General features: G+C 35.2%; 1 protein-coding gene across 4 annotated transcripts in view; it reads right to left on the bottom strand.

The window, feature by feature from the left end:
* Positions 1-15686: 15686 nt before the first annotated feature.
* GLRA3 (glycine receptor alpha 3) overlaps positions 15687-23644 on the bottom strand; it is an 84524-nt gene continuing 76566 nt past the window's right edge. For 3 of the 4 annotated variants that reach the window (XM_032686636.1, XM_032686634.1, XM_032686638.1), the window contains 2 exons: positions 20396-20515; positions 15687-16629 (listed from right to left, as the gene is read on the bottom strand). In XM_032686636.1, coding sequence (XP_032542527.1) covers positions 16360-16629; positions 20396-20515 — 390 coding nt within the window. In that variant the 3' untranslated portion in view covers positions 15687-16359. The remainder of the gene's footprint in view (positions 16630-20395; positions 20516-23644) is intronic. The other variant, XM_032686635.1, reaches the window with a different exon arrangement.

The raw sequence follows: 23644 nt of genomic DNA, 5'->3' as shown, positions 1-23644 counted from the left end.
ATTAATACTAAATAAAAATGTGTACATTTTTGGTATAATCCTGGACAAATCATGTCTCCTTGTTGTTCTTCCATGTTTTGGCAGAATGATTACCTAAAAGATATTAGTGAAAATGCTGTTATTAACACTTAAGAAATAGTGTTTTTCACCCCTTTTGAAGATTGTGAATGTAGTTTCAGATGAATGAACCAATTGAAAAACATTTTATACTGAAAACATAGCCTTGTCTCCCATGGTCCTGACTTTGGGCAGCTAGAATTGACTGTTCCTTTCCTATTTTTGTTGGTAAAATAGAGAGTTTAGTGAGCTGAATTAAATTTCTTAAGGGCAGCCTCAGAGCTGGTATGAGGAGGGAGCTGTGCATCTGGGCATCAGGGAGGAGGCTGAGTTCGCCTCTTTCGCTGTCAGTGGGTTGCTGGTCTGAATTTTTATTGAACTGTCTTGAAGACTTTGTTGTACTCAGTATAGTAGGTGAGCACTGATTTCAGTAATTCCATCAACACTGTGATTGAACTAACAATAGTAAAAATAGGCCCCACTTGGCTTTCTTCTCACTAATTGTAAGTCCATGACAGAGCAGAAATTAAACATATCCTTTAAAGCTGGTGCCCTAATGAGTCACTCCTAAATTATACACTGTTTTTCAGAGTATACTAAGGTACGCTAGATCCTAACGAGTTCCTGGAAAAATGTATTTGTTCTTGCTTTATCATGTTTATCTAAAATAAAAATATTGTATAACAATTGAATGTCAATAAAAACAGTGACTCAGGGCTATACACCCAAAGTACATATTTTGCTTTGCAGTGGCAAGAGGTTATGACATTTAATTCCTAGCTGACCTTTCATGTATCTCTATTTACTATTCACGTATATAAAATCAGTTTGAATACTCCACACTGTCATGGGTAAAATGCGTTGTACAATAACATGTAGTTTCTATGTACTGGAAATATTCATATATATATGTGTGCATGTATGTACACACATACATGTTTGCACAGTAATGAAAACAATGGACTAGAAGGAAATTAGTCATTGAAAGAAATCCCATTCTGCTGTAGGCAATCAAATTGTGTTCCTTCAAAGTTCTCTATTTGAAAGCCTTTACCCCTACTGCTTTCACTAGAAGTCTGTTTCCTAGAATTCCTTTTGCCTTTTTCTCGCCTGCAACACATGACAGTTTACTGACATTCTGTAGTCATCCTTAAGTCCTTTTTCTGGGCATTTCAAGCTGACCAGCTTCCAGTTTACAGCATAATTCAAAGACTTTCTGTGTTATACTATTGAATGAGAGTTCGTTCCTCCTTCTCTTCTAGAACACAACATCATAGAGAAGTTTATGGAAACTGTTTTACATATTTCCAAACAGCTGTGTTTGAAAACTGTAAAAATGAATTTTAAGTCACACAGTATTGGAGAGATACAGAACCTCCTGTGATAGATCTTGTGTACTGGTAATGTTGATCTGGGATTGTGCCTTGTGCTTCTAAATCGTCAAAGGATTGACGGAGTAGTACCTGTTAAATGTAACTTAATCAACTGCATCTACTTCTTGGAAAGGGTTTTTGTGACCAGGAATGTGTATGCCTATGATATGATAACGGCTCTGGTGTGACAGGAGTCCAGAACCACTCAGGGGTTTTCCGTGTTCAATGTAATGTGTTTTATTGAGGCTTCATCCTTATGTGGAAAATTTAACCATTTTCTCTTTTCACTCTCTCCTTCTATTTATGGTTAAAAAAAAAATAAATCAAAGAGAATCACTGTAAAGTTACAATTAATTTCCAGATAGTTGTTTTGTTTCTGTCCTCAGAGAAGTTTTCTCAGAACAACACTCTCACAGTTGTTTAGCTAAAGAATTTTTGTCAGACATAACTGTAGGCACAAACAGACCTTCTTTTCTATTATCTTATATTTTTGTAGCAATTTACACCATTGCAAGCATGGAAAAGAGCAAAGTCAGGATTACAGGACCTCTTGGATGAGCTATGAGTAAAAATATCAATGCCAGGATTCTAGGGAAAACAAATAAAACAAATAAACAGACAAAAAAAAAGGCATGGGAATTCTTATTACCCTGCTACCTAATGAATTCTAACTGTATTCCTGTTTCAACAGAACCCATCTCTTTTTGTATCACAGATAGCACTACTGAAATAGCATTTTGTCACTTATTTTAATATATTTAGTAAATCATGACAGCCATTAAGTCTGAACCACAATCAAGATAAGAACCTTATCAGAAAAATATATTAGGGTGAAGAAAAGAAATTACTTTCCTTGAAATGAAATTCTCAATATATTACACACTGCTATTTACTCTGCTTCCCATGGGGCACATAACTTTGTGTTCCCTCTCTCACTTAGAAATCAGAAATGCAACTGATATGAAAGAGGGAAGCAAAAGGACAATTCACCTTCACCAATCAATAGTAAATCTCTTTTCTTTAGAAAGTGCTGAAAAGGAGAAATTTTCCCCAGTGAATCTGAGCCAGTCAATATCTAATCACCCTCCAGTTTACATCAGTTTGCTTTTGATAGATGAAATACTTCACTGCCCTCCCACTCAATTTTAAAATTAGTATCTTCTTGTGTACATGTTTTACTATATAAGACAAAACCCAGTAAGAATTAGGTCTATTATCTTTGTTTCTTTAATGATTTAAGAGAAATCCTTAGCATTGGGCTATTAATGTTTTTGCAGATGTTTGAAATTACATCAAAGGAAGGATTTGGATTTCCTGACATTTCTGGATTTTGGAAGGGTATCTAGTTTCCCCCCCCCCCCCCCCCTGCTTTCTGAAATAACTGGCAGTCCCAGTTAATAATTCTTGACATGCTGAAAACTTTGGCAGTTTCAGAGAAAATTTTCCTTTAAAAATAAGTATTGAATCTGAACACATTGTCCTTAGCAACAGGAGGAAAAGAGTATGAGTGTCCTCTTGGAAATATTGGAAACCCAACTGTAAGTATATTGAATTGTTTTGCCACATTTTATTACAATTTAGATTATGGTAAGTGTATAAAAACTCAAAAAATTCACCTACATATTCTCTAAGAACAGTGAAAGACAACTTTAACCACAGTTTTCCATGGCAGTACTACAGATTTCTGAATTCACTTTCTGCAAAGGCTTCTCACCAGATCCAGCTGCCTCTGTAAGTGACACCGCCTTTTGTGGATACCATCAATATAGCTTTTGGGACTATGGTTGAAGAATGAGAGATTTTTTTTTTTCCCTTACTAGCTAATGGCTGAAACTCACTTAGAGAAAATGTAAAGGTTCCACAATAGGGAAACCCAAAATGTCTTTGGAATAAACCAATGGTATGCATATGAGAATATGACATTTTAAAAACAATGCTTGGCTTACTCCCCGCCCTCCCTGGATAAAGCTTCAGCAGAAGACAAACCACTCTGACCAACAAAAGGGTGGATAGAGAGATGCTAGGCAACATAGACTGCAAGACTGGTTTACATTCTGACCATCAATACCCTCAGCAGAACGCAAGGTATCCCAAAAATCCACGAAAGCATTATTGTCAGTTTGCAGTAGGTCATGCCATTTGAGTTAATTAGGTTAATTTACAGTGACTTATCCTGGAGGCTGTGTCTAAATACTTACATGAGGTGAGCTAGAACATCTCAATTGCTTTTTAGAAATGGGACTTTTCTGTTTTTTCCCTTATCAGATGTGATGGTACCGAAGTTATATTTATCCAATGATGGCAAGCTTCCTAGTGTTCTGAAAACCTAAAATTTAATTTATTTATATGAACCTCTGTCATCATTACTTTTTATGTAATACCTTTATGTAATTATTTGTATAGATTGTCACTTAAAGCTTTTATGATGGCAGTAAATTCTCTCTTCTTGTTAGGTGCTTTTAAGGTAGCTCTTAACCTGCTGAATGAATGCTAACCACCTAGCTTCTGTAAAAGAGCAAGTTTCACTGAGTTTGCTAACTGTGGCCTCAGAAATGCATAAAATAAACTTAAGAAGCTCCATATTCTTAGGAGAAATCCCTTATTTAATGACAACTTAGCTTTTACCAGGGAACTGCCTACAACAGAATTTATCCTGAGTTTTGAATAGGTGAAAAATCTTAAATTGAGACATGTCAGTGTAAATCAATTTGATACTAAAAGGTTTCAAAATATTTATGCAAATAGAGGTAAATCTAATGTATAAACAACTTGTCTATTACTTGATGTTTGGAGGGCATTCTTTAGGAACTGTTTTCAGTTCCTTATTAGTTGTAACACTAATAACCAGACATGAAAAGCTGTATATTTGGCTGTTGAGCCAGAGAAAAGTCAAAGGACACGTTCATGGAAAGGTGAATATACTTTGAGTAACAACAGAGTGTTACTCTCAGTTTCTGTAATGTCAGTTGCAACAGTATTGTTTCCATGGAATCTATTAGCTTGGTTTTACCTTGACCTTGAGCTGTCATTCCTGGGACATTACATAATTGGTTTGGCAGTAACAGTTCATAGCTTTTTGATCATTAAGAAATAATAGTAATCTTTGCATATCACATTGTCATTTTTCACAACTGAGAAGTGACTTTCATTACATGATTTCAGACTGGAATAAACACAAGCATTTGTTTTGATTCTGTTGCTTTCAGAACTATGTAGGTGCCTTTGTGGAATCTGGCTATTTGGATCAGGTTTCAAGTTAACTGGTCAAGAATAATTACCTTCTATGGATTTATTTGTACGGACAAAAGGACTGAAAATCCACCTATACACTATTCTCCTACACTTTTCCCCTTCTGAATCAACTGATCTCCCAAGAGAAGCACACTAAGCATCTGCCTTATTTCCACATCCATCTACAGAGTGATATATCTGCCAAATTCCTCCTTTTTTTTTCCAGTCTAGATAATCTTAGGGATAGTGTATTGCAGTTAAATGACTAGAATTCTCATACCTTTGAAGAAGGAACAGGATATAAAAGAGCTGATTGAAAAGGAGGTCTCCAAGGCTTTGAGGTTTTTTTTCCCAAAAAAGTGCAACAATATCCAGCACTTTCAGCAGGTAAAACATGGGTAAAATCTGTTTAATCAACTACGCAAGCTTTTCCCCCTCTCTCTGATGATCAAAGATAAGTTCCTGTCAGCACAGAATCTGCAGGGAGCCAGTTTATGTTTGGACTTTGAGTAGTGCCAAAGATATCTCTGCTAATTGGTATATCTATTTGGAAGGGATAGCCAGCTTCTGAAGGAGTCCACTTCCTTCTGTGAGGGATTTGATAAAGATTTTAATAAAGATAACTGTCCAGGGAAAGGCAAGAGCTGTTGTCCTCTGCTGGATTTAAAACGTTGATAGAAGAAATTTCAATCTGGGCTTTCATGCGGAAAAGGAACAAATGCATTGTAAAGGAACCATTGAGAATAGTTATGAAGTTTCTCTAAAACATGATAAATAAAAAGACAAAAAGTGATAATTTTCTAGACCTCAACTCAAATGTATTGTCTAAGTCTAAGTGATTTCAGTGTTACTTTCCTCCTCTGACTTCTATGTAACTATAATTGTCTGGATATAAACAGCACAAACAAAAATATTTAGTCTGTTTTCACAGTCTTCTATTTCTAAAATTAAAAAAAAAGGAAAAACAACAAAACAAAAAACCAAAACCAACCAAACAAAACAACCAACAAAAAGAGACTGGAGGATAAAAGAAGTGTCAAAGAGTTATATAATGAAAACGATTTTTTTTGGTAATGTTTCTGGATGTTGCATTATTACTATCTTACCATTTCTGATAATATTTTACATGTTTATTTTACCATTTAAAATATTATAGTATAATTAAAACTAACCACTCTTGATGTCTGTAGTAATATGAGAGGCTGCAAAGCAGTGCCACAGAAAGGGGCCTGGGGATCCTGGCTAATGGAAAGTTGAATATGAGTCAGCAGTGCCCTGGCAGCCAGGAGGGCCAACCATGTCCTGGGGGGCATCAGGCAAAGCATCACTGACTGGTCAAGGGAGGGGATTGTCCCATTCTGCTCTGCACTGGTGTGGCCTCACCTTGAACACTGTGTGCAATTTTGGGCACCACAACACAGGAAAGATATTAAGCCATTAGAAAGTGTCCAAAGGAGGGCAACAAAGATGGTGAAGGGCCTTGAGGGGAAGCCGTGTGAAGAGTGGCTGAGGGCACTTGGTCTGTTCAGCCTGGAGAAGAGGAGGCTGAGGGGAGACCTCATCACAGTTACAACTTCCCCATGAGGGGAAGAGGAGGGGCAGGCACTGATTTCTTCTCTGTGGTGACCAGTGACAGGACCCAAGGGAATGGCCTGAAGTTGTGTCAGAGGAGGTTTAGGCTGAATATTAGAAAGAGGTTCTTCACCCTGAGTGCTGGAACAGGCTCCCCAGGGAAGTGGTCACAGCACCAAGCCTGACAAAATTCAAGAAGCATTTGCATGATACTCTCAGGCCCATGGTGTGACTCTTGGGGATGATTCTGTGCAGGGCCAGGAGTTGGACTTGATGATCCTTTTTGGTCCCTTCCAACTCTGCATATTCTGTGATTTTTTGATTCTGTAATACTGAAAACTGAGCTTGAACTTTTTCCAGGATTAGGTAGTAAAGAAAGGAAAGAGGTGAGGAAGGGATCTAAGTACCTGAATTTTCTTGTAACTCTTATCCTAAGAGATTGCTTGGGCATGTTCATGTTATTGTGGGTCCACACCTTCCCTTACAGGGGGAGCTGGAGTGGGAACACAAGCATGGGTACTATAGGTAAGAATGAAGTATTAGAGATTTAATAATCTGAAGGACAATGTAACTGTTCTACAAGTGGAACAGCTGTGTCAAATGGGAGAAATATTAGAAGGTGAGCAGGGATAACAAACCAGTTCAATATACTTCCTCTGTGTCCTACAGTGGTGTTGGAATGTACTGCTTTTCAAATTAAAACAGCATCCTGGAGGCATCATTAGGAAACGAAAGAATTAATGAATGGGTGAAATCATCTCAGGTCAGCATGTAAGGAGCTCTCAGAAAGGGGCAGAAAGGGGCCTTCTTGAACTTTACCTGAACTACTGACACAACCAGTGTACCAGTACTGAACTTTACCTGAACTACTGACACAACCAGTACTTTTTCCCTGTTCCCTCACCTAGAAGCTGCTTTGATACTGCTTCAAAATTCTTCAGAAAGTTACTTGGCCTTATATATTTGCAATAAAAAATTCAAGGTGTTTTTTGGTACTTAGAAACCTTAATTAAATCTGAGGCTGCTGAAAAAGGGGTAGGACACTTTTGAAAGTGCTTTTAAATTTATTTTCTCAAAATCGTGTGTGGGAATAAAATTTTCTGTGTTACCTCTGACCACAACTGTATACAATTGAAAATTTTTCTGTTGGAGTGAGATATACTCTTCTTGTCTTATTTTTACTGACCTTCTTTTAGTGGTAATGCAGTTAAATATTGAACAGTTGGTTGTTATGCCAAAGTAATTCCATCAGGTTATCACTGAGGAGACTCTGCAAAGCCAGTGGGGAAAAGAATATAACGACCATGATATTAATTGATTTTTAGGTTGTAAATACTTCCGTGAACCTTAAACATATAATTTTTTAACTTTTAGGAGACAATTTATTAACTAGTACAAATTCAAAATTAATAGTGTTCATCATCTTCCCATTTAACTAACATCTAAATCATGTTCTTGAGAAATTAAGGATAAACAGTAAATGGATGCTAGCGTCTGTTCTAGTCTGCAACTATTCTGTAGTATCTATCTATAATAATATCCTTGGTATCATTTCAGATCAAAGTTCAGGGTGTTTCCATATTTGTTCAGTAAATGTGAAAAAGGTGAAGTCTGCTAGGAAAGCAACATGATGGTGATACAACAGACAAACTGACTTACAGATTTACATTGTTTACATTGCTGAAGTGTATGGGTTCATGTCCTCTTAGATATAATATGAAGTTACCCATTCCTTAGCAAAACCTATATGTCATAGAATTGTAGAATGGCTTGACTTAGAATCTTAAATATCATCTAATTCCCACTCCCTTGCCATGGGCAGGGGTTACACTGGACCAGGTTGCTCAGAGCTCCATTCAACCCAGCCTTCAACACTTCCAGGAGTGGGTCATCCTCAGCTTCTCTTGGCAACCTGTTCCAGTGCCTCATCACCCTCACAGGAAAGAATTTCTTTGTAATATCTGATTTAAACCTACTCTCTTTCAGTTTGAAGCCATTATCCCTTGTCCTATTTCTACATTCCCTGTTAAAAAGTCTCCCTCCATCTTTCTTGAAGGTTTCCTTCAGGTACTGAAAGGCCAAAATTAGGTCACCCTGAAGCCTTCTAATACTTCCTTCTTTGCCTTTATTATAGCATGACAGCACACCTATTGTTAATAACTTTCAAAATGAAGTTGTAGCATGAATAGTAGTTATGCTTTATAAATTTCCCTCTTAATAATGACAGTCAGTGCCTGGATCGTCTTCCGGAAGAATGCATTTTGCTGAAGTTTATCTCCTGGAACAAAACCAAAATACCCATGACATCCCTCAATCCATGTGCGAGGGAGCCATCTCGTGGTCTAATTTATACTGTCCGGAGAAATGACGATGCTTTTGCTACTATAAAGCAAGAAATGGATGGGGAGGGAAACCTCATTCGCATATAATGCAATCAAGTATAATTGAAACTTGTAAAAATGTCCGATATCCTCCTAAATAAGTTCATCTTAATACTCATAACGAGTGATCTAGCATACCTACACGAGGTTTACTCCAGCTTCATACAGAATCATGAATGGGACAGGTTGGAAGAGAGCACAGTGGGTCAACTGGTCCAACCTCCCTTCTCAAGCAGGGTTATCCTAAAGCACATTGCACAGGATTGCATTCAGATGGTTCTTGAGTATCTCCAGTGAGGGAGACTCCACAACATCTCCGGGCAATCTGTTCCAGTGCTTCCTCATATTCAGGTGGAAGAACAAGCTGCAGTATCATGTGCTTTTAGAAACAACTGTTTAATGTCTTCTGTACCTACTGAACATACCTACTGAGAATAAGTAAACACATCCAAAGTAATGTTTTCAAGTAAGTCAGAGTGTTATTTGACTTCTTAAGAGAGGAATTAAAACATGGTATAAGTGGATTTGAGGCTGAACTCGTTACCTCAGTAGAGGTTTTAAGTACAGATCACTTAAATAAAGACTAACATTACAAGAAAAGTTTTTTCAGTCTTGTGAGAGAAAGTGCAAAGCCCTGCATCTGGGGAGCAACAACCTATGCACCAGTGTATGCTGGGGGATGAACAACTGGAAAGTAGGTGTTCAGAACAGGACCTAGGGGTCCTGTGGGCCCCAAGTTGAACATGAGCCTGAAATGTGCCCTTGCAACAAAGATGACTAATGGTGTGCTTGTCTGCATTAACAGTGTTGCCAGCAGGCTGAGGGAGGTGATTGCTCCCATCCATTCAGGACTGGTAGGACCACATCTGGATTATTGTGTCCAGTTTAGGGGGATTTAATCAATTTGTGTAAAATTTGTGTGGAATTTGTAAAGAAGATGGAGTCAGGCTCTTTTCAGTGGTAAGAAACCAAAACACAGGATGTTCCCTCTGAATACCATGAAACACTTTTTGCTCCGAGGGTGACCAAGCACTCCACAGAGGTTGTGGACTCTTCATCCTTGGAGATATTCAAAAGCCATCTGAACATGATGCTGGGCAACTGGCTGTAAGTGGCCCTCCTTGTGCAGGGGGTTTGCAGAAGATGACATCCAGAGGTCCCTTCCAACATCAGCCATTCTCTGACTTTGTAAGTCTGTGAAGTAATTGTTGAAATATCTCTATTTTTTTTTTAATGAGGAAACGTTATATATAAAATATGTATTTGCTTATTAAATGTCTAGAAGTATATAATTTAAATTTTGAAAAAGTTTGATTTATTTCCAAAATGACAATTTCCCTGTAATTCTAGTTTCACGACTTCTGATGATTGTTGTCCTGGGTTTTAAATTCACATATCCAGAAAAAAAAATTGTTCTCAGATCCTGATAGTGTATAGTGAGTAGGATAGTACAAAATAAAATCTAATGTATGGACTATGTGAAATTAAATATTTTTTAAAATTTAAAAAATAATTAGATATTTTAAAAATAATTAGGTAGCTACATATACAAGCATGAAAAAGGATATTTGATATCTGATTTTCCAGAATTCTGTGTTGAAAAGGCCACATAGTTTATGCCATAGAATCATATATTGATCTCTTTAAGATCTGTTACTTCTCTTTTCTATGACTCTCGGGTGACATTATTTGGCTGTTAATTTCTTGTTTAATTGTTTGTTGAGCACCTGGTACAGTACATTTGCAGTTTTCATGCTCTAGGAACTATGTGAAAACATTTGCTACTGCAGTAGTTTCATGGCATTATTGCTTGGGAACATACTGGAACAAGGTCAAAGGTAACAGTAATGCTTTGCTTTTGGGAAGACAAGGTATTACAGATCTGCTGGAGCAACAGTTGTCACAAATAGTAAAGATCTGATCACACAAGACGATGGGCTCTATGAAGGCTTGCTCAAGATTTCTGTTAAGGTTTCCCTGGTGGTCTTGTTACATTTGACTGTTCTCTTGAGAAATTTCCATTTTATAAAGCTCCAAGTCATAAGTTTGCTGAACTGAATTATTAGAGACAGGTAATGGAAATACTTCATTTGCAATTATGTCAAACTTTTTGTTTTGTATTCCATCAATGTGAAAAGCAAGTTGAAATGTATAAACTGATGTTGCCTTTTGTCATATGTGGGCAGAGACTGCAAAACATTTGTGATGCCTGTTAAAAATTTCTAGTCTAAATGGCATCCCATTGACATGTGGTTATTACTTAGATGAGCGTTCTCTGTGCTCTTTATAAGTGCATTAACACTGCTGCAGTCAGATTATCAGAACTCAGACTGTTCACAAAGGATTTATTTGCTAACTTTAGGCATTTTTTATCAAGGAATACTTAGGAGGGCTCACAGTTCTATAAAATTTTCAAAAGGCTATTTTGCTGCAACTGACGTTCTTTGCCTTTTTGATAATAAGATCAGCAGGACTATTTGAGCGTGGCTGTACCTATTTCAATAGGTATTTGTCAAGATAATTTTCCTTGAGTTTTCAGAACGAGCTTTTTTCAGAACTGGAGCCCATGTAACAATTGAAGGCACTCTATCCTTCTCTCTCAAGTTTTCACTCCTGAAATACTTAATGGTAATGCACCTTAACTACTGCTGAGGATTTAATCCTTTTTTTCCAATGGTGTTGATACTCCCTCCTTTGACTCTAAATTCGTTGCTTAAAATATCATAAAAAAAGTGCACGTTCTCTGAAAAAAGTTGTTTATTTTTTTTTTGAACAAAATATCTACAATGATACGGGTGTTACCATAAATTTCACATTTTTAACACTTCTGTCTGCAGAGAATGTCAGCTTAAGTGCAATATGATACTGTAATACAGCAAAAAGGAATCTAATTAAATCCATGCACGACACATTTATAGATTTTTACCAAAGAGGAAGTACTTTGAGATGAAATTGCCATTAGACAGAACTCATGGAGAATATTTCGAAAACTCACAGACAAGTTATTAGTACACTATCATATAAATTTTTCTTTTTTCTTGCTGTAGCCTTTAAAAAGCCAGGATCACTAACACACAAAATACTGTATATTATGTTAAACCTTTATGTCAAAAGTTTATGGTGTAATTTCTTTTTATACAGCTCACAATTCCACATTCATGGAACATCAGTAGCTACTTTAGTCCATTTCATCTGTTAGTATCACTCTGTCATCCATTAAAACGCAAACATAAGAAACGTTTCTTGCATATTTCACAAAGATGAAAGTGAAGAAGTGCAGTAATATTTGAGAATGTCAAGAATATAGGATGAGCCAACATTTTTTCTGGCATTAACCCACTGTTTCTAGCAATCTAACCTGCTTCCACAAGCCTTCCAAATTGATAGTACTTCAGTAATTACTGTAGGTGATGTGTGTTGCCTGAAGACACCTTTTCCATAACCACTCCAAAACAGAATACCCATTTTATTATTAACAAGTAGTCTGGTTTGTGAATTATATTTTTCTCCTTAGTTGTCTCAAAAAGGAAAAGAGCTGATATAGTTGTCATCTAAATAGCCATATGATTGTGCAGTAAGATGTGGGTAAAGTTATTTTACTATTTCACAGGCGTGAGCACTACTAGCTCATTTAGCAGTTTCACAGTTTAAGGCCAAATTCTGCTCTGTTGGATTAGATTAATTCCTGTAATAGCTCAAATGAGAGCAGAAGTTACACAAAAGTACATCTTTTCCAGCAAACCATGTTAGCTTGGGCTGGAAATGGTATAAATAAATTTATTTCCATCTAATATAAAATTATTGCTACAAATAATACTTTTTTTCCCCCCTAAGGTTAAGGAAGACTTTCTATTTTTTCCTACTGTTAAAAATATAAGGTTTTGTACAGTTTATTATATTCTATTTTTATCTACATTATCAGCCTACAGTTCTGTAAGGGATTAATACAAAAAGTGGAAGCAATACCTTACTCCTTAAATGTAAAGTGCACACCTAAATCACCTAAATATGTCTGTCTAGTGAGCAAACAGAATCACCTCTCACACACTACAAATGATTCTTTATAAAGCAGGTTTTTGAACAAACTATAATAAAAGGAATCCAAAGAAAATCAATGCCTGATTGAGCTGAAAAGATCAATCCTAATTAAATGCCTTGTTCTTCCTGAATTCAACTAACCTGATTAAATAATACTGCTTGCTGTCAAAAGTTCTTGAAAGTAGAGTGTGCTTTATTTTGGTGTTAAAATAGCTGAATTCTAAATAGTAAACCACCTTCAAACCTCCTATAATTTGCCAGCATTATAGAGAAAAAGAGCCATTCCTCTAACCACGAGAGCGCATTGTGTTGGTATTTGAACATAATTTTAAAAATAAAATGCATTTTGCTGCTTTGAATTTAAGCAGGAGTTTGGTACTGTGGTAGTTCAGTAATTCTACTACACCTCAAAGGGACCTTTCTTATCCTCTCTCAAAGTCCTGGAGTTTTTGGCATTATGAGGGGTGACACGGATTGGGCCACGTCTCTTTTTATTACAGGAAGAAGACAGTCATATGAAAGGTTCCAGGCTCTGCTTTGGGCTTTCTCTCTTCCTGTGGCCCTTGTTATGCTATGCACAGCCCACACTTTTCATCCTGTACCTTCCTATTCTGCTTCTCTTTACATTAGGAAAGTGGATGGTGAGGAATTCAATCTGCACAGGCAGAAACTGCTCTCAGAAAACAATATATACTTCGTAGCAGTTGATATAAACTGTTTCTCCCTGTAGCTTCTGCTCCTGCCTGAACAGTTGTATCTAGGGCAAGGATACTTTGAGACTGGGAAAAATAATAAGGATGTCTCATCCTTCCTTTTTTCCCTTTGTAGTAACTGTGCCAGCTCTTTAGTAGTTGTGTTATTGGGGTATTCCTCCAGATCCTGCAGTGCCTCCCTCTCTTTTCATTGTGTTACAATGTCCTTCTAGTACCAGCATTTTATTTTGAAAGTACAGGGCTGGCCTACAGAGACCACAAAAACATGACCTGAGAACTACAGGGTCTGCACCTATGGTGAATAATGACTTTGGACAAAGCTACATTAGCCTGTCATACAGGGGTTGTGCTTAAAAGAAGCCTTGTTGCTTGCTAAGGACTTGTACTCAGGCCTGGTCCAGTGATAGTGAAATGAGGTGGCTATCTACTTCAGCCTAATTAATGGATTCTTATTTATATGTGGGTGGAACCCTGCTGGATAACACCTGCCTCAAGCATTATTTCCTTGATAATTATTTTTCTGCTTCTCCACTGTCTCTTTCATGGGACTGTAGCACAAATACTGCAGGCTGACAAATACCGCAGAGTACCTTTCAATTCTTGCATCTTCTTAATAGTATTCTTTGCTGCTTCACTATAAAGTTACAAAAGAATCAACTCCCACACTAATCTTAGCTGATGTCTGTAGCTATTGATTCTAGCTTTGTAAAGAGGACTGGCATGCCAGCTGGCAGTTTTTGGACTTTTCCCCTAGTCAGGGGTGAATAGCAGGCATTTGTGCCTTGAAGTTTCTTATAATCTCAAACGACATTTCTCTCTTTCTTTACCATGTGCCTTTACACCAAGTCATTAAGGAATAATCTAAGTGAAACTTGAATTTTAAGTTATTATTTCTTTTGAAAAACACATTATTAGTGGACTGCAGAGGCCTCTGTTACCTTGGCAAAAGTAACAGAAAAAAACCAACCCATAAAAACAGTTCAGGAGAGATCTTGGTTCCATTATATCAAAATAGAACATCTTTACTCACCTGAGGACAGCAGAATGATATGCCAAAAGTTATGTGCATTTGAAAACAGCCCTTAAACAAAATACTGTTGACCTTGCTGCTAACAGAAGCAAATTAACATCCCTTTTCATACAATACAGTTAATGACATCTTTGAGAGAGGTGAATATAACTCAACTGAGTAATATCAACCATTAGTTCATGATACCTCCTCACACAGATGAGCACCTTCATAAGTGAACATGATATTTTGGAACATGCACATAAATAGATCAACAGAAAGCAGACACCATCTCAGCAAGAAAAAAAATATTTTAAGTAAATTGAATTAATTTTAGATCATAAATGAAGTAAAACTATAAAAGAATAATAGTTTTAAAATAAAGGCAGATTATACACCTTCTTTCTGACAGAGTTTAACAAAATCTGAGAGCTACTATTTCAGAATCTCTCTAAGTAATCCTTGGAGGAAAACAATAACAAACCAAAGCCAAGGTTGCTATATTACTCAGTGCAGAGTTACATTGCTACTGCTTCTTCATATGCACCATGCCTTTGGCAGTGCACCAGATGTTTGTTTCTAGCTGATTTTGCTTTTGTATACACATTCTGATCAACAACAAACCAAAAATTTTAAACCTGTTCAAAATAAAAATATTTTGCAATGAGAATCAGCCTCAGCTACTGGACTAATAATTCTAAATGATGCATTTTCATATCTTAGCATGGTTTTTTTTCCAATAGACAAGATTGATCTATGGTGTTACAATTCAAAGAAGCAACTAAAATGACTTATTTAAACCTAAACAGGGAAGATTTTTCTAAGAGTTTTAATGGTTGTTCTCCTATTTATTAATGTGAAATACAGTAAATGTAAAAGACCATCCAGATCCTTTTTTATGTTTTAGATGAACTTCATGTTTCTCCAAAGTTGTGAAGTGCTTCTTAAGCAATATCTAAGTTATATCAATAAACTTCAAAGAATGTGTCAGAAAACTTGATATATTCATAAATTAAGCTTCCTATATTTATGTAACATGTAGGAGATGAATGTGCATAAACATAACTCTGTTCATCCTCCAAATGGTTCAGTGGAGTTCACTATTTGCTTTCAGTTTTGGTCCAAGATCTCTTTGCATTCAATTAAAGTGAAGTATTGCAAAATTTTGATGTAGTTCGTCTATTTCACTAGCTGTATGAGTTTTATGAATTGAGGAAAAAAACCCTTAAAATATAAAAAATATTAAAAAAATATGTTTCAATTATCAAAGTGTAAGTAATTAAAAGAAAAAAAAATCCTTTGCAGGAGTCAATACCTTACAAATTTTAATATATTTCTCATGTGATAGGCAGACTATTAGGCTGTATACTTTGTGCTGTCAGAGACTATTTCAATAAACAGCTTCCAGGGGAACAGTAATATAAATACATTTAGTAAATTATATGACTTAAATATGTCAAATATATTCATTGTAAAACCACCAGTACTGTCCTTAAGACTAGATCAAGTCCTTTAAATTTTTTGTCCAATCAGTAATTTGTCATAATATTGTAAAGTTGAAATCAAGGTTACAAACACTAATCTATTCTGTAATACTGTGGGATTTACGTAAGGTACTCAGGAACAATTTTTAAAATTAAAAATACATTAGAATTAAAAAAAAAATAAGGACCATCAGAGAGTACTGTACAGTTATACCACTGTGTAACAGTATGTACAAATACTTGGCAGTAAAGCTTCAGTAGAGAGTGATTTACAATGAAAAATTTGTTAATATTTAGTTTTACAAGGAAAGTTTGCAATAGCAGATGTATCTTTTCTGGGTGTCATTCTTCCATCCTGGTCATTGCAGGCCACACAGGATCTTTTTTCACCACCTCAGTGTTTTTAACTCTTCCAGTGACTCCTCTGATGTGCATTTCTAACAAAAATCTTCTGGTCGAGTGTGACAGCCAGATCTTTATGTATTGCAAGCCTTAGTCTTGTTATTGGTGAATGTCCTCATGCCTGATGATTTTGTAAATTACCCAATAAAAAATGTTGAAAATCAGAAAGGCTAATGGGAAACAAGCTCTGGATATTGTGTCTATTTTCTTGGCCCGGTCAATGAACACCTTTCTCATCTCATCAGGGCTTTTTGGTACAGCTTGAACAGGATTATTTGGCCCCTTTTGTGTCATTCCATCTTTTGCTTGCACGCATGGGCCCACTCCATATGCTGTAAAGCTAAACTGACTTTCACGTGCATCCTCATCCTGTTGGACAAAAAAAAAAGAAAAAAAGAGAATATAAAGAAAACAAGCAGGAAGGTTTTTTTTTAATTACTATTATTTACACAAATCTTACCTGCTGCTAAATAACAGTTGCACCATTACCTCAATGACTTCTTGAATCCACAGTTTATCTTAACTGGTTTAAATTTCATCCCTATCAGTGTCTGTCAAAAATATTGTAGGAGTTTTAACAAACACAGAATTTTTCTATTTGTTTATAGATTCTGTAATCTACTTAGAGAAATGAGAAAGCTTAGTAAACTAACAGTAATTTAGCACACAACTTCTGATTTGGTTTAAGTTTCCCCATTTACAGTAAATATCAGCAGTCTTCAAATGGAAAAACTTCACAATGGTCTTTTAGACAACAACCATTAAGCCTGTACGCTGCTTAACAAACCAGGATCCTTGCCTCTAGATATCTAGAGATACTCATCATAAAATCACTAATATTGTGCACATTAATTACATTAGTGAGAATTCTGCATATTTGGCCATTGTATATTTAGCTAATTGTATCTGTATGCCTTATTTCTGCTGATCTGTGTGAATGCATCAGATAAAGAGAATAGTATGTAAAATGTCTTAGTTTAAAACACAGTGAATGAAAACTAAAGGCCAGATTTTTCTTCCAGCTTTCTTCTGTCAATTCAGGGTAAAATTGGAAAAGATATTCAGAATTCAGGGAACTTTAAGAGAAAGTGATTTTTAATTACATGGCACAGAAACAAAAGTACGTGGTCTGAAGATAGACATATTTTCATATTTCATATTTACATTATTCATATCTACAATATTAATTTACATTTACAATATTCGTACATTAAAAAATGTAGCTTGTGTCTGGAGACATATTTTTTACTTCTCTTTACCTAGTTATAGGTATCCTCAAGCAGTAAAAGAGGTACATATGCAGGCATGTAAATGATATATAGTCTGTGAAGCCAGAGCCAAATTTGGTTCTGAAATATATTCCAGTATACTCCTTCACTATGCCTCAAGGACAGTCACATGATTTTGATGGCATTCACCATTTTTTCAATAATTTTAAATTCAAGAATGTCTATTCTTCATGCCTAATTTATCCTAGTTACTTTAGGATTTTAGACTTTCGTGAAGTATATAAATTATTATGTATATATTAGTTCTTTAATTATTTTGAAAAATAATTCACGTAAGTATTATAAAAGGAGGTGAGCAGCAATTTTCCTTCTGTAAGCGAATTTTTGATATTTTAAAGCACTTCCCAGCTAAAAAAGTATTTATTTATTTATGTGCCAAAGTCAAATAGAATTTCAATTCAATAGTTCTGAAGCAATTTTTGTTTTACTTTAACCTCTTAGTTTATACAAATACAATTTCTCAAAGAGCTCAGCTAAAATTCAAGCTTCCAAATTTTTCATTCTGAAACTACCTGTGACATTTGGTAAATCTGAAAATATTTTTCAATGGAGAATTAATTCTAAACATATTTAAAACTTCCATCAATAGTACTTACTTTAAGAATCATTTTTAATTACTATTTTTAAATAAATCCAATGAGGTTTCTTAATAGTTGAATAAGTTAGCTACAAAAGAATGCAGATAAACCACTAAGTTTGAAGTGAATTATTTGGCTGTCAGCATGACCATCCAGCAGAGATGTAGTTATCCCCCAACTGCAATACTTTTTCATATATATAAACTAAATAAATGAAGAGAGTAATATAGTTCACTGAAACTACTGTGCTTCAAATCTGTATTAGATTTTGCCTTTAAAAACACAAAAATAAAGAAAAATTAACATGAAAGAAAAGGAGGAGGAAAAATCACTGACTTATTTTACTATGGAAATGAATAACAGAAATACAAAATGATAGGATCATTATTTGATGACGTGATAAAACAGAGATTTAATTACTACAATGGTGTTCCTTTCCTGTCAGAAAAGAATGGGAAATAACATCTTTAAAGCAGTTGTATTCCAGAGGAGTTGTAGTGTTGTATTTCAGCTAACAGAAGTATTAAGTTACAAATGCATGGACTGTGAGAATTTACCATAAACTTGCCATTTAAACACTGTCATATGTGCATTTCAGAGTTTTGTCTTTTCATGCTTCTCCAGAAAATAATGCTTATAATTTCACAGGCTGAGAAAGACAGTAAAATAATTCCTGAGTAGCAGCTTTCAGTTATACATGTTTTCAGGATGAGGCACTATGTACTAAGACTTTACTGTCTCTGTTTTAGGCTTACCTGAATGGAATGACCCCCTAGAATGTTTTCAGGGGCAGATCTCTCCTTTTTTTTTTTTGTGCTTGCAGACATCCTGTATTCAGTCTGCCAGCAGGCTGCTTGGAAATGCCCTCTGTTGTTGAGGAAGTGATGTGAAGGTCCTTCTAGGAATCCAGCACTTTTGCCCAATGTCTGTTGGATGGTGTCTCCATGAGGTCAGGCAGGATGTTTGGAGCCTGCCAAGTCAGATCAAAGTGCTAGGACTAATGGATAGGCAGGAATTGCCACCATAGTTCTTTTCTAGGGTAGCAACTGGATTATTCAAAATATGGTTCTGCAAGTTTTCCAGCAGGTTTGTAATGCAGCAAAATCACTAACTTGGCCTCAGATTAATATGAGGGTGCTTGTGTGCAGCAAGAAAGATGCATTTACTGTTATTATTGATGTTAACTTTTGAGTACTCTTTCAAAGGCATTTATATAAAATGTCAGTGACATGCCATTTTTTTTTTAATTATTGATTTGCTTGGCTAAAGTCTGTCTTTTTGACTAGAAATATTTCTCAGAATGCGTGCCTCTGAGCCCGCCACTGTAGAAATCATCTAAAAGACATACCCTGTATAATCCAGTTGATAATATGGACAGTGAATTCTCCTAAAAAAGTCCTCCATATTGGTTAGATTATTTGAATTTTATAAATAATAAGGAAGCTTTTCTTTCCCTTTGTGTATTTTAGTGGATCATCGCCAAAGAAAGTGATTTCTCATAGATTTTTGGTAAAACTTAAAAAATCCTATCATGAATGAATTTTAGTAAGAGTTTGATTTGAATGCACTTGTCACACATTCAGCTCTAAAATTCACAACTGGAAAGTTATTCCACATACAGCTAGATATAAATATTTTATCATCTCTATTAAAATTACTGTAATTTAAGAATGCAAGTAAATTTAGGTAATTTTCATTTAGAAAGTTAGAATTCTTTGAAGATCTGAAGAAAGTAATTTCAATTAGGTTACTTCTGTATCAGTGCTGTTCTACAAAATACTTAAGTATAAATTAATAGAAAGCTGTCACTGTCTGTGGTCTTGTGACCATGCTGTTTTCCATCCATATATTTAATAATACATTTATCTTGAGAAATAATATATATGAGGGCTGAAAATAACTCCACAGCCTATTGATTATAGGTTGTGGTAACAACTTGAAAGCTTATTTGAAGTCTTGACTCTGGTAATTTGAACACTACATTTTTTACTGTTCAGTTTCGAGAAGGAAAGTGTTAATGAATTGTCTTGCACTACAAACAGTGCAAAATTTTAATACTACGTTTTAATCCAGATTTAAACAGATCAAAATGGATTATGAAATTACCAAGACAGTACCTTTATTAACATTTCACGTCATCACATACAGGTAGCAATGAAGGTATATGAAGTTCACATGGGAAGACATTATTTCAGACAAAAGGAGAGGGCCTCTATTAATGATTGGATATCACATTATGACAAATGGGAAATCTTCTTCATAGTTTACCCTTAAATTTGTACTGTAGATTTGAGGCAAAGTCCCGTCTATAGGTCCTGTACATCTCAAGCCATTGCTATGCTGTAATGATTCACTGATTTCATTTCCATCAAGAATTCCCTCAAAATACTTTCATCAAAACGGATGGGTTGACCAAAAAGAAAACAAAAGAAAAGAGGTGTGATTACCATTACAGACAATCTAGTTTGCATGTCTATTTTCCTCTCTAAAGATATGGTGATCTTTAGATTTTTGAAAATAGGATTAAAAGATTGAATAGTCCTGAAAACTAAATACATAGTAACAGCTGATCTAAAATAAAAGTGTTATTATTCAGTATATATACAGAGTTAATATTTTTCCCCATAGAATGTAAATGCAACTAAGAAAAAGCACTGATCATAGGTGTGTTTCAGTATCACTGTATGACTTCTAATTCTGCCATTTTTTTCCTTTTGTCTTTCAAGACAGAAAGGAGTGTAACTGTAAATGAATAGTTAATATTCATTCATTCTGGAGGAATGGTAATATAATGTTTCTGAAATAGTTCTGTTCACTAGACAGGTTTTTTCTCTGTCAGAGACAAAGCACTATGGTTCATATACCGAATAACAAATGAGGTCTCAAATTGAGAACCAAAATTCCCCTGTTCTCAGGATTCATTATGTCATTTTTGTAATCATAAAGGTATTAGAACCTTTAAAAAAATCTCCTGTGCCTATTGTGATGCTTATTGGCAAATGCAATGAGTAGGTTGTATATTATGTTGCAATAATAGTTTTTATTTATAAATGTATTTATAACACAATCCCAGACACTTCAAAATTTTTGTTAATTCTGTGCAAATTGGATTGGGCCTCTGGAAAGAAATTTGCCATTTAGTTATCTGGAATCATTGAATGAGGTCCATACTTACAATCATAAAAAGGGTGGCCAGAGGGTGCTGTTATACCTAAGAACTGTCTTTGATGCTGCTGTAACTGTTGTCTGGGAAGGGAGGCTGCAAATGAACTAGATGGTGTAAAAAAGAGGAAGTGACTAGAGTTGGAAAAAGCATTAGAAAAATGGCAAGGATATGAGCTTTGTATCCCAAAATATCTTATTACAGCTCTGTACACAATTGCAATTTGTATAACTGTATAATTCATTGCAAGGGTCTTATCCAAGTTCCATCATATGCTTTTAAGAGAGAGATTCCAGTTCCTTTGTGTTTTCAACCAGCAATGAGAAGGAATAACCCATACTTTTAATTAAATTTACAAAATATTCCAACCTATGAAAACCTTCAAATTTGTTTGAGGATATGTTTAGAGTTAGAATTGAATTCAATGATTTGGACAAAGCATCTGAAAAATACAGAAGGAGAGTCAGTAGATGCAAATACAAGGCACTACATTTTGCCAGAAATGATCAACTTTACAAGCATAAGATGGAAACCCAATGGTTCTACAGTAGTTCTGGGAAAAAATCCAGAAGATATGGAAGGTCACAGTCCTGATATGGGTCAATAACACGATGTTGTTTAGAAGGCAAATGGTAAAACGATTTGGATAAACAAGTGTATAATTTGAATCATTTGATCCTTTGGATGTTTTCAACTGTTACTGGGTAGATTTCATGTTGTTCATGTTGCAAACACAGTTTTGAGGAAGTATGTGGACTTTTTAGGAGAATTTCCAGGGAAGGCAAATGGGAAAAAACAAACTAAAAAAAAAAAATAAAACCAAAACCCCAAAACAAACCCCAAAACTGTACCAACTGGGAGTACTTAAAGAAAAGACTGAATGGAAACGTGCAAATGGTGACATAAAGGAAAGAAGTAATCTGTTTTCTGTGCCCCTCCTAGACAAGCCATGAGAGGCCAAAAAAAGCAATAGTAAAATCTTTTTAAACAATTGGAATAGATTTCAGGGGAGCTTGTGGAATTTTTATGACTGAGATGAATTAGGTATAAATGATCTTGACTTAAGTCAGGAAAATGGATCCACTGACCTCCCAAAGGCACTGAAATTCAATAATTGCACTATTGTTTTAGTTACTTGGTAAAAGTAAATATTTCTTGCAACAAGCATATCTTTCTAATTACAAAGAAAATAGACTTTGAAAATTCTTCAGCTTCCTTATTGCAATTACATATTATTCATAAATATTCTCTTCTGTCAGCACATATCTAGAACAAAATATTTCCAAACTCATCTATTTTTTTACTTTTGTAACACAGTCGAATCGCTATAAGTTTTGCTGTGCCGTTGCAGATAAAATGTCAATGCCAAAAAAAAAAAAATCTGTACTTAACAGTTAGAATTCACCTGGTAGAAAAACCTGACATTAGTAAAGTGTCCCAAGAATGGAAGCATGCAGAATGAAAAAGTCTAATAAGTTATCCTAATGGATATATTTCTCTAATAGTTTTGGACATAAATACTGAATAGAATAGTGTTTTTCACTCTGCAAAGGAAGAGGATTTAATGTTCAAGGGAACCTCTGAAGTTTATTTTAAATGCAGCCTTTTAAAATAGCTTCACCTTTTTTGACTTTGTGGCCAAATAAACATTTCTTTATACAGTTTTAAAAGTTAATGCAATCTAATTCTTGACAGCCAGTGTCTGTTTGACCTAGACCAAAAAGATAACAAACATACAAAACTTTATAATCATGAGCTGTAGTAGCCAACTTTGAAAAAGACAAAAGAGAAAGAAAAAACAGGTTACTTTGACTTATGATCCTGGGGCCTACATTTCATGTTAGAAATTGTGGTGAATAAATAATAATATTTGTGGTAAGGAAGGCTAGTTATTTACTGAATTTTTTAATCTGTAAAACATAATTTATTATTTGTATACCAGAGGGTTTAGCATGTGATCCAAATTTTTTGGAGGAAATAAAATCTCCGTGCTGTAATGTTTCCAATCCTGTATACTTGTTGACAAGGAATGTTTTATTAAAACACTGAGAAAGAGAGAATCAGTTAGCTGAGCTGTCTCTAAAGCTTGAGAAGGTGTATTCTCAGAGGTTAACTCTGACTGGGAGCTCTAGCTCTACATGGGTTTGAAGTGAGTCAGGAAACATTTAGTTAAATTAATATTTTCTGAAAAATTACTGTTTCTCTAAAATCATAACCTTGCATAGGAAGAAAGTATTTTTTGGTAAATTTATACTGAGAAGCCTGTCTCATGATGAAGCTTACAGATACAGGAGGAAGGGAAAGCCGTATACCCCCAAAAATATTTAATACCCTCACGTGGGTTTGTTATGAAG

The sequence above is a fragment of the Chiroxiphia lanceolata genome, chromosome 4 (genome assembly GCF_009829145.1).
Source record: "Chiroxiphia lanceolata isolate bChiLan1 chromosome 4, bChiLan1.pri, whole genome shotgun sequence".
NCBI lineage: Eukaryota > Metazoa > Chordata > Aves > Passeriformes > Pipridae > Chiroxiphia > Chiroxiphia lanceolata.
The sequence above is the reverse complement of the archived record's forward strand: the minus strand, read 5'-3'. Positions and strand labels throughout refer to the sequence as shown.